Source organism: Eubalaena glacialis, chromosome 4 (genome assembly GCF_028564815.1).
Source record: "Eubalaena glacialis isolate mEubGla1 chromosome 4, mEubGla1.1.hap2.+ XY, whole genome shotgun sequence".
Taxonomy (NCBI): domain Eukaryota; kingdom Metazoa; phylum Chordata; class Mammalia; order Artiodactyla; family Balaenidae; genus Eubalaena; species Eubalaena glacialis.
In genome coordinates, this window is record NC_083719.1 from 28,741,219 (window position 1) to 28,753,239 (window position 12,021).

At 43.2% G+C, this 12,021-nt stretch overlaps 1 protein-coding gene across 7 annotated transcripts in view; it reads left to right on the forward strand.

Moving 5' to 3' along the window:
* Positions 1 to 12,021, forward strand: part of RAI14 (retinoic acid induced 14) — a 147,999-nt gene extending 135,978 nt beyond the window's left edge. For all 7 annotated transcript variants that reach the window (XM_061189178.1, XM_061189176.1, XM_061189179.1 and 4 more), the window contains 5 exons: positions 2,643 to 2,761; positions 3,424 to 4,959; positions 6,152 to 6,301; positions 9,268 to 9,333; positions 10,146 to 12,021. In XM_061189178.1, the coding sequence (XP_061045161.1) occupies positions 2,643 to 2,761; positions 3,424 to 4,959; positions 6,152 to 6,301; positions 9,268 to 9,333; positions 10,146 to 10,223 (1,949 nt within the window). In that variant the 3' untranslated portion in view covers positions 10,224 to 12,021. The remainder of the gene's footprint in view (positions 1 to 2,642; positions 2,762 to 3,423; positions 4,960 to 6,151; positions 6,302 to 9,267; positions 9,334 to 10,145) is intronic.

The following is a 12,021-nucleotide window of genomic DNA, read 5'->3' on the forward strand; positions in this document are numbered from 1 at the left end:
TTCCCTTGACCGATCTCTATTTCATGTTCCTCTAAGAGAGCAAAGGCCAACTAAGCAGGGGTACCCTGTCTGGGGAAGTCGGAGAACCCAGGGTGCCACCCTAAGGCTGCCAACACTGCACAGCCTGGTACTCTCTACTTCAGGGGGCTTTCACCTAGATTAAGGAGTCCCTGAGCTTGGGTGTGCAATATATCTCTGTTTTCATCTGTTCCTAATTTAGCATTAGCACTTCCTTCAATTATGAATATAGGCAATAAGCCCCAGTGGTATTAGCAGATCAGTGATTCTGACACCAAGAAAATTCACAGATAATATCATATTCCCTCACTGTTATTACAGATACCTTGAAAGATCATTTACAGTATCTCTGCTAGAAATTATGGCAGTTATTAGACCTGCTTCCAGATCTTGTTATTTGGTGTGTTACAAAGAAGGTCGCCAATTACTGTAACCTGTACATTCTATTTTTTTTTTTAACATCTTTATTGGAGTATAATTGCTTTACAATGCTGTGTTAGTTTCTGCTGTATAACAAAGTGAATCAGCTATACATATACATATATCCCCATATCCCCTCCCTCTTGCGTCTCCCTCCCTCCCACCCTCCCTATCCCCCTCTGCTAGGTGGTCACAAAGCATCAGCTGATCTCCCTGTGCTATGTGGCTGCTTCCCACTAGCTATCTATTTTACATTTGGTAGTGTATATATGTCAGTGCCACTCTCTCTCTTCGTCCCAGCTTATTTGATGCATTTTAAAACATCGTTTTGAGATGAGGTCCATAGGCTGTAAGCTGCCAGCTAGCAGCCCTCCTTACAACTGAGCGGCAGGTTATTTCTTGAAGGGAGAGCCAACTGAGCACCTCCACGGCTGCCACAATCTAACTTTTCTACTTTTGATTTTTAAAAGACACATACAAAGAGTGTTAATGAAATCACACACTATCATATTGTCCTTCACCAAGACAGGGTTTAATTCATTGTATCGAGTCCATCCTGTTGCTTTATCCTCTAAGAATGTAGGATGGTATATGCAGAATCAATTTGAAATGTAGAGTAGATTACTTCAAAGGCCCCTTTTTGCTCCAGCATTCAGTTTCTTATTCTGTTATGTATTTCATATGTGTTTGGAGCCCTTAACTTACAGAATTTAGAAATACTAAGAAATATTCCTGGCAGAGAACAATGTTAATATAACTGAACAGTTGTTACATTGTATACTTTAAAAGCCATCTATCGTGGCTTAGAAGTAATTTTTGTTGCTCAGAATTACCCTCATGCTCCCAATCCCCTGGTTCATTCCAAGCTGACCAGACTCTTTGTCAAGAACACTCATAAAGCTGTGGTTTAGGCACCAGACATGATTAGTAAGCATTTCTATGAAGAAATGTCATTTTGTATCCTTCCAAATTAAGATTAAAGTTTTCATCCTTGCATTAAATGGCTTGAGAAAATTTTTAAATAACAGTAGAAATTTGGATCAGTGCTATTCAGAGTGTGGTCTCTAAACTGTTGCCAGTCTAAAATAACTAAGGAGTTTAGAGCAGAAAGTCATCCAGCCAAGCACACTGTTTCGTCCACCTGACAATTTTTTTTCCATAGGCAGACTTTCTGGATGAAGGAAGCAGTACATTGAGTGACATTGTGGAGGACGTTTCTTGTCTTGTCTCAATGAGAACTTTGAGTAGCATAGCTTTAAATGTTACTTCAGCATGATAATCAGTAGAATCTCAAATAGTTCTGGTTTACCAACAGTGTATACTGTGGGATTCAGAGAAGGCTGTTTCATGCTGGGCTGGTCAGAGAATGCTTTAAGGAAGAGGCAGAGTTTGCCATGAGTCTTAAAGGATGCCTAAGAGTTATCTAGCCAAAGACATGCTACAAGGGCAGTCGTATGGATGAAGAATTAAAGAAGCAGCCTTGTGTTGAGAATATAGAGGGTGTGATAGAAGCCTTGAATCTGATGAAAATGGGATACTAGAGAAAAACATCAGGAGTTATAAACCTGAAAAAAAGTAGATTGGAGCCAGATCCTAGAGGCCTTAATCCAGATAAAGGAATTTGGAGGTTATTTTTAGAGGGAGCGCAATTAAAGCACTTGAACCAAAGGAATGACCCTATCAAAGTATGTTTTAGGAAGATTAGTCTGACAGTGTTGTTGGTACAGGCTGCATTTTCACTAGAGGAGAGAGAGAGAGATTTGTTAGGAAGCCATTTGTAGAGTTACCAAGTATGGTGATGAAGTTTGAACTAGAGTGATGGATGTGGGAATAAGAAGTGAACCAGATTCCAGAGATCTTTCTAAAAGGATTCACAGAATGGGATGTATTAGGCATGGGAGGAACAAAAAACAACCAAGGTGTGGCACTTGATTAAGTGAACGGAAAATGTGTGACCAAATCCATCAGTTTTCAGATGTGCTTATTTGTATCCAGGCACCTAGTATTGTGCTAGGGAAACGCCAGTAAGGAAAACCCAGTAACCTGAAAATTGCTATTCATCTATCCAGCTGGAGCGGGCTTTCCTTCATAGTCTGGACTAGGAAGAAGAACTGGATTGGGTAGAAAGTGAGTTTGTTAGAGGTCAGAGAAATAACAGTTTAATTTTTTAAATATTATTTTAAATTGCCTGTCTCTTTTCCAAGGTGCTGATAGCTTATTGGATATAAGTTCTGAAGCTGACCAACAAGATCTTCTTGTCCTACTGCAAGCAAAAGTTGCTTCTCTTACCTTACACAATAAGGAATTACAAGATAAATTACAGGTAGGTAAATAGATTGCTAACACAGTCTATTCTGTAGGGTCAAGCTATTGGGTTTTTCAGGGTTAGTCAGGTGATATTTTGTTTTAGACATCGACATTAGTTTCTTCTTTTTAAAATATAATTAGCCTTAAGCATTTTATAGTTTCAAATTATTTGTTTCTTGAGAGTTTATTCATTAACTATTTTTGTAAGTTGGTAAATTATATATAATTATATACATAGTATGATATATATGACAATATATATACATATATGTACACACACATATATATGATTAGTCAGTTATTTACTTAGTAAAGTTGATCATTTAGCAGATTTAAGAACTTGATAAGAAGTAGCTGTACTAAGCCCATTGTCCCTCTTGGCAACTACAATAATATGAGAAACAAAGGAAAAATTTGAGTCAGAGGCGCTTCAGCCAAAACAAATCTCACATTTTTAAAGTGGCACACATAATCTGTCCTAAGAGAGCACAGAATAAGCTTAGAGTCATTAGTCCGACTCTCGTGTCCCAGACCATATTTTTTCATGGGGCAAGAGGACGCATGCAGAGCGATCCTGCAGCTCTCCCAAATGTAAGGTTTGGAATCGCTCTCTCATTGCAGTTGCTTGCTCATCTAACCACACCTTTGGTGCCATTTCATTCTTGCCTTTTTTTCCAGGCCAAAACACCCAGGGAGGCAGAAGCAGACCTGAGCTTTGACTTTTACCATTCTGCTGAAACTGACTTGGCCCCATCCCTGGGCAAACCTAGTGAAACCCTTGCCCCAGACTCCAAACCATCTCCATCTGTCTTAACACATTCCTTGAGTCAATCCACTATCGACAGCGATGTCAGAATCCAGCAACTACAGGAGATTTTACACGACTTGCAGAAGAAATTGGAGAGCTCTGAAGTAGAGAGGAAACAGCTGCAGGCCGAGCTCCAGGCCAGAAGGACAGAGTCGGTGTGCTTAAGCAACTCGGAGATTTCAGAGAACGGCTCTGACCTCAGCCAGAAACTTAAGGAAACTCAGAGCAAGTACGAGGAAGCTATGAAAGAAGTCCTGAGTGTGCAGAAGCAGATGAAACTAGGCCTGGTCTCACCGGAAGGCATGGATACTGACTCGGGCCTCCGCGAGCTGAGGCTCACCGAGGAGGAAATAGACGTGCTAAAGCGGGATCTCCAGAACGCACTGGAAGAAAGTGAACGAAATAAAGAGAAAGTGAGAGAGTTGGAGGAAAAGCTTGTAGAGAGGGAGCAAGGGGTGGTTATTAAGCCACCTGGGGAAGAGTACGAGGAAATGAAAAGCTCATATTGCTCGGTGATTGAGAATATGAATAAGGAGAAGGCATTTTTGTTTGAGAAATACCAAGAGGCCCAAGAAGAAATCATGAAATTAAAAGATACACTGAAAAATCAGATGACCCAGGAGGCGGGTGATGAAGCTGGGGACATGAAAGAGGCCATGAACAGGATGATAGATGAACTCAACAAGCAGGTGAGTGAGCTGTCCCAGCTATACAAAGAGGCCCAGGCCGAGCTGGAGGATTACAGGAAGAGGAAATCTCTAGAAGACGTCACAGCTGAATATATCCATAAAGCAGAGCACGAGAAGCTGATGCAAGTGACCAACATATCCAGAGCGAAGGCTGAAGAGGCACTGTCTGAAATGAAGTCGCAGTATTCCAAAGTGCTGAATGAGCTGACCCAGCTCAAGCAGTTGGTAGATGCACAGAAAGAGAACTCTGTCTCCATGACGGAGCATCTGCAAGTGATAACCACGCTGCGGACCACTGCCAAAGAGATGGAGGAAAAACTAGGCAGTCTTAAAGAGCGCCTTGCGAGCAAGGAAGGGGAGGTGGCAAAGCTGGAGAAGCAACTCCTAGAGGAGAAGGCGGCCGTGACCGACGCGATGGTGCCCAGGTCTGCCTATGAGAAGCTCCAGTCGTCTTTGGAAAGCGAAGTGAGTGTGTTGGCCTCAAAATTAAAGGATTCCATGAAAGAGAAAGAGAAGGCCCATTCAGAGGTTGCCCAGATTAGAAGTGAGGTCTCACAAATGAAAAGGGAAAGGGAAAACATTCAGACTCTCTTGAAATCCAAAGAGCAGGAAGTAAATGAACTTCTGCAAAAATGCCAGCACGCTCAGGAAGAGCTTGCAGAAATGAAGAGAGATTCTGAAAGCTCTTCAAAACTGGAAGAGGATAAAGACAAGAAGGTTGGTGAGACCGTATTGCTGTTGAATTTCTAGCTAGTATACGCTAGGACTTTCAACCTTCATTTACTGTGGTTAACATTTTTACCATTTGTAAGCACTAACCTATCGTGAATGGTCAGAGGCTCCACACATGATTCCTTCTGTCCCCAAAGCCACATTAAGAATAGTAGGGTGGACATTCATTAAAAAAAAAAAAAGAAAATACTCATCTTCTACCCTCATACCAAAGCATTTTCACATGTGTGGTACATGTTTTCCCTTTAAAAATTATTTTACAGAAGCCCTGCCAAGTGTCAGGGATCAGAAGTGAACCCACCAACTGAGAAGCATTTGTGACCCATCTTGAACTTCTACTCTGTTGGAATCCAGACAGATTCCTCTGTCATATGAAAACCCAATTACTCCCAGACTTGATACTGCTTCCCTAAACCCCACGAGCTTTCCTCTGAGTCAGTATAAAAACCCTCCCTGGCCCCCATTTTCAAAGGTGTACAGGAGAATAAGGCAGGAAATGTGAGGGGCAGGCGATTTGAGATGGGCTGGGCAGGGAGGAAGGAGGAAAGTAAAGGGAAAAGTGGATGATGCTTCCGTGCCTGGATCTGCTCTGCATCCCCGGTCTCCTGGGTCAGATGTTCTGAATGGCATTCATTAGAGCATTTTTAATCTTTTTTTATTCCTTCATTATAATGAATGTTTCAAAAAGAGCTCCTGAAGCCAAGGAGACAGGGGGTGGAGGTGGGGGATTGTCTTCACTACGAGGCGAGATGCCCGAGATACCAGGGTTTCTAAAACTTATTCCTGACTGCCTATGTCAGCAATATGGAGCAAGACCTAGCTGTCTCCAAAAAAGGAACACCTGAAATCCTGTCTCTGATTTATTTTTTCAACCGTCCCCCTTTTAAGGGTGAACGAAGGAAATCCATGTCACAGCTTTTGTTACCTTCAGGCCCCAAAACACAGTCTGACATTCAGGGGCTCTTGTCTGCATGGAATGGCCGTAGAGGGCTTTGTTTGATTTGCCTGATTTTATCTGATTTTATGTTTCATTTTATGGCTTTTCTTTTAAAAATAAAAAAGGGATTGCTGCAGTCCCAGAGGCCAGGAGAGGGTATGTTCCAGGTTGAGAAATAACGTGGAGTTTTGCTTCTGCGTCACCTTCTTGCCTACTGATAGAGCTTCCCTTTCTCGCCAGATAAACGAGATGTCGAAGGAAGTCGCCAAGTTGAAGGAGGCCCTGAACAGCCTCTCGCAGCTCTCCTACTCCACGAGCTCGTCCAAGAGGCAGAGCCAGCAGCTGGAGGCGCTGCAGCAGCAGGTCAAGCAGCTGCAGCACCAGCTGGCCGTGAGTGGGCGTGTTTCTGAGTGGGCGTGTTTCTGAATGGGCGTGTTTCTGCGGCCTGGCTGGGGGTGTGGGGAGGCAGACGGCACACCGGGGGGAGCGGGGAGCCAGCGGGCAGATGACCAGCCTGAAGGCGTGTTGTGCTTCAGTGAGCAGCTGACTGCAGACTTCTTTGATGAAGGCCAGAGAGGGAGCGGACGGATTTCTCAGTCATTGCCTGCAATGCGATGGGTAACATGTATCAGTGGGAAGGAAGGGAGGAGTCCACAGGACAGTGGGAGGAGGCTTCTTGTTCGCTCTTCCACTCGCTTTTTACCCTTTCTCCATTTTTCTGCCATGGTAGTCACTGTCTCTGGCAGCGGCGAGAGCTGTTTCTTATTAGGGGCCAGGATCTCTGGTAGTTGTATGTCTACATGTCTGAAGCCGCTTCTTGGCCTCTCTCCTGATTTCACCCAGGAAAGCCCTTTCATGTCTGTATTCGTTTCCGATGGCTATTGTAATAGAGCAACACAAACTTGGTTTAAAACAACACGAACTTATTACTACAGTTCTCGAGATCCATACGTCCGAAGAAACCAGTTTCACAAAAGTAAAGTCAAGGTGTCAGCAGGGCTGGTTCCTTCTCGAGGCTCTAGGGGAGAATCCATTTCCTTGCCTTTTCCAGCTCCTAGAGTTTGCCTGAATTCTTTGGCTCGTGGTCCCTTTCTCCATCCCCAAAGCATATCACTTCAGCCTCTGATTCTGTCCTCCCATCTCCTCCTTCCACCTTTGACCTTCTTGCCTCCCTCTTATAGGACCCTGGTGGTTACATTTTAGATCCACCCAGATAATCAGGATAATCTTCCTTTCTATCTCAAGATCCTTAATCTCCAAGTCCCTTTTGCCTTATAGGTCACACTCCCAGGTTCTACGGATTAGGACGTGGGCATCTTTGGAGGGCTATTAGTCAGTCTATCACAATGTCTGTAAAGTTTTAGTCATTGAGGGTATGTTACATTTTGCACGTGAAGGTTAGTCTATCCTGGACTGTCTCTAGCTTCCATTTACAAACAGGACGTGGATTTTGTGATTTCTTCAGTACAGACTCGATACTGGTGAATTCAGGTTTCTACAGTCCTTACTCCGGCTGGCCACAAAGTACAAAACCAGCTTTTTTTTTTGTGTTGCCAGCTCTACTCGAGCAGTGGAGGAGTAGTCAGAGAAGGAGAAGTTGCTCTTGACTGTGTTTTGCAGGTCATTTTTCTGATCAAGTGATTATCACAGACTTGTAGATAAAGTACTAATGATGTATACAGTCATTCTTACAGTTATTCAATATGCGTTTAATGAGCTTTTATGTATCAGTAATATACAAGGTGCTGATGATATAAAAATGAATAAGACACAGTCCCTGCCTTCATGGAACGTATACTCAATATAATGGCTTACCATATACTCAGTGTAGTAAGCGTCCATTGATAGGTGCCCAGCGTGCTGTGGGCATAGAGAGGCAATGTGCTCACCCAATCTGGGTGAGTCTCTGAAGGCTTCCTGCAGGAGGCGATGCTTGTGCTGAATCTCAAAGAGATGAGTAGGAGGCAGCAGGGACTGGGATGTGGCATTTAGATGGCCTGTGGTAGCCATGGCAACCACAGTTCCAGTGGAGGGGTGGAGTATGGATGGCCGAGGCTGGCTGCTGGAGAAGTGACTAAGGAGCTAGGCGTCTGCCGGGGCTGAAGAGCCACAGCAGGAGGCAGGGGAAGCCTAAAGCAGGTTTGCTGCAAAGATGGGAGATGGTGGTGAGGGAGTGGGATGCTTTCAACTGCGATCTCAGAAGTAATGACTGAGGCAGGGCTCTGACCATAAGAGCGGGTGGCTGGAAGGAGGGACAGGTCATGAAGCTTGAGGTCGAGGGACTGAGAGGCCAGGGTGGTGGGTGGCTCATCCACGAGGATACTGAAGTCAACCAAGTGATGACAGAAGCAGGACTGGAAAGGAAGACAGTGATCAGAAGACAAAGCTATAAATGATGGAGTGGAGGCAACCAAGAGATGGGAGGAAACAGCACAGAGAGAGCTACCAAGTGTACCTTCTACTTCAAAGACTGAGGTTTCAAAGGGTTTCCTTGAATAGGAAGGACGCTTCATATTTGACACTGTTGGGGAGGAGGTGAGACTGGCTACTGATAGACTTTAGATTTTTAAAGTGATCCATATATGATAGTCTCAATTTCCATCATGACGTAGGCAGAAAGTCCTCTTCTTAGGAATAGTTAAGAGCTGAGTTGAGATCCTTGAAATAGTCACTAGGAGGAATTGGAATTATAGCTCAACAAGGAGAAATAAAATCATTAACAGCTGTGCTGAGGGACCATTTGAGGTTGGTGCCGTCACCCTGTTCACCTCCTTGGTACGCTGACAGCTAAATCATTGAATTCCCCAGGGATTATACACCACTGGCTATATAGAAGGTGATTGATAACTCTCTTTAAAAGAATAATTTTTTTAATTAATAAATATTTGGTCATTGTATACGATAGAAAAGTTGGAAGATACAGAAAACTCTGGAGAAGCTACTATAAATTAAAACTGCCTATAATCCAACCACTCAGAGACAATAACTTTTTGCATTTGACAAAGTAAATAGTTCCTTGCACTGTTTACTTTGTGCGAATATATCTGTATTCTTTGCCTGAGTATGTATATATATTTTTAAACAAATTCGGGATTATCCTATCTACTTTTTACATGAATTTTCTTCTAGGGTTGACATACCAAGATATGAAACAGGTAGTTTTTTTCCCTAAGAATACTGGCAAGCATTCCAAACTACACAATTCTCTGAGTCCACAGCAATTTTAAAAGCTTCCTATGCTAGTTGGTGGAAGGAATCACTAGGGTAGCATTTGGCCGCAGCTTTCTCCTAGTTTTTTTGTTTTTTTTTAAAAGGTCTCCTAAGCTCTTGAACAATGTCAAATTGTCTCTTTCTAGGAGTGCAAGAAACACCACCAGGAAGTGATATCAGTTTACAGAATGCACCTTCTGTACGCTGTGCAGGTATGGTGTCTGGGGATCCTAAAGAGATACCACAGCAGGTCTCGCCCAAATGCCCATCACGAAACTAGTAGAGCAGATGAGAATTTGAGAAGACAACTCTTCATTGGAAAGCTTTTTAAAACACCTTCTGCTTTGCTTTGGATTTTGTGTTGGGAGCCCCATACCGTTAACCAGGAGCAGCCTCCTTTGTTGAGAGTTGAAGGAGGGTGTGAGGGCAGCTCCCCATCAGGAGGAGAAGTCTAGGTGTTATTTTCTGGGTTTGATGATATTCTCAGAGCTATCCGTACCATCTCACTATTGCAACTGTTGGTGCTTTGGCTGGCTGGGCTCACATTTGCTACTGAGATGCCAGAAACCCTTTGCTGAGGACTCTGGTAGGAGACCCAGCCTCCTCATTCTCCGGAGGAAAAAGAGCAGGGTCGTGTCTTTGACTCAGTTCCTCCTAGAAATGTGGGAATGGGTAGGGCTAACATTTCCTTTAAGATCGGGGTGGGAGGTCAGTGGGGAACCAAGGGCTCATCCCAGCCAGCCATCTCATTCCCCAGGTGAGGCAGATTTAGGTTCTGAGTGTTGTTTTGTTTTGTTTTGTTTTAAACCTTTTTGATGTTATTTTTCTAACAAGTGTTTTAGTTTTTCAGTGTTCAGCCTCCCCTCTACCTCTGTTGTATTCTGCATTTTGAAGTTCCTGTGGGGCAACAGCCTCTGCCCTTTATTCACCTCCTTCCTCGCTCCCCCATGGTCCTGTATGATTTGTGTCCAAGTCATGATATCATAGGTTATTCTAATGAGTGTCTTTTGTTGGAATTTCCTAGGGCCAGATGGATGAAGATGTCCAAAAAGTACTGAAGCAAATCCTCACCATGTGTAAGAACCAGTCCCAGAAGAAGTAAAGTGGATTCCTTGGCAGGACACTGGCCCCTTGTTGTCCGCCTCATGTTAGATCCGGAGTTGCTGGCAACCACTGCCATTGTTCTCATTCGTGGCATCACTGTGACCCTTGTAATAGAGCTTCTTCCCTTTCCAGAGGCTTCTTTCTGAGGATGGGTCCCAGGAGAAGACTGTCCTCCTCAGAACCGCTTAGAAACTTCAAAGCAGCAGAGGTGAAAGATGCTGTCATCCCTTCTGATTCCAGAGCTGGGATCGTCCACGCTCAGGAGTCAGGTCCCTATGCTGGTGGCCGGCATCCTCCTTGGTACCTGCCCAGCTGAGGGACTTCATCACTGAGTGACACATGGATGCTCCACGCAGCCGTGCTTCCGTTCTTACACTCAGGCCGTGCCGTTCAGCACAGCAGTGTTCTTTTTGCCTTTGGTTTCCTATGCCCAAAACATGACTTAATTTCTAACCAAATTAGTATGGCACTAGTTATGAGCTGCATGCTTTAGACCCTTTATCGTGATATCTTGTGGATTTAAAAACGCTAATTCCATCTTTTTTTTTCCCTATCTGCCTTATATTTCTCACCGCCCTGCTTATCAATCTTATAGTTTGATGAGCGCTGTTAACTTAAATATGAAGTTTTAAAACAAAAGCAAATTGTCCTTAAAAGTTCTTTTTAAGTAAATCGCTGACATATTGCAAATTTTCTATGCAAACTTGCCTCCTGCTGTTTGTTATGCACGAAGCTCAGGAAATCCAAACATTTGTGTTCAACAGGGGATAGTAAATTGCGTGTTTACAGCCAAAAGAAATGCCTCATAGTTTTTAACCTCAATTTTTAAAAAGTGTTCTTTTTCCTCTACAATATTTTTATTGGCTCTTTAAGATGTTTTCATATCTAAATCCCTAAGTAAGTGAAATTTACATTAGACTATATCAGCAAAATATTTTTTAGGTAATCATGTTTAAGACTAAAAAGTATATAACTTTTTCCTCCAGGTTTTCAGCTACAGCAGGAGGTGGTTCTGTATTCCAAACTCAAAATGAGCTGCCACCAACACCCCTAGACTTCCTGCCATCGTGTTCTCAGAACTGTAGCACGTCTCTGAATATAGTAAATCCTCTTTTACCCATTGAATATTTTTGACTGCCCCAACTCTACCAGCACCTGTAAATTATCTCTGGAAGGGCTGTTAGTACCAACGAGTTTTTCAACTTTGAAGCAAAAAATTCTGGTAAACATTATGGTGCCTAGCTGAGGTCTTGGGAGAAAACATTCCTGTTCACTTTACTTTCAGGTTAACTTGCTTGCAGCTTCCCTTACAGCCTTGATCTTATTGAGAGATGTAAACTGAATACGGAAATCTCTAAAGTATAGAACTGAAAGCATAGGCCAGCTCCGACAGGGCCGCCTGGGCTCAGAGGTCACTTGGTAGCACTGTGTTGGATGAGGACCAGCGACAGCGAAGCAACACCGGCTTTCGAGCCTGGTGTTACCTTTCTTAAGTTGTTTATAGTTCGGCAATTTCGAACACGCTCCAAAGAAAAATGTGAAAGGACTTTCTGTCACAGCACTTAAGAAAACACAAGACCACCCCCCTCCCACCTCCACACAGAAATGCTGCAGAGTGTAAAACTTGAGAAATTTTGTAGGACGCCGGACAAAGTGTAGCCTTTTATCTTGTTTCAGGATGCATATTTATTACAAGTACTCTGGTTAAATATTGAAAAGTTACATGCTGTAGTTTAGCATTTTGCCTTTGTAATTTACAGAAAGTATTGCAGAAAATAAACTTTTGTTTCATTTTG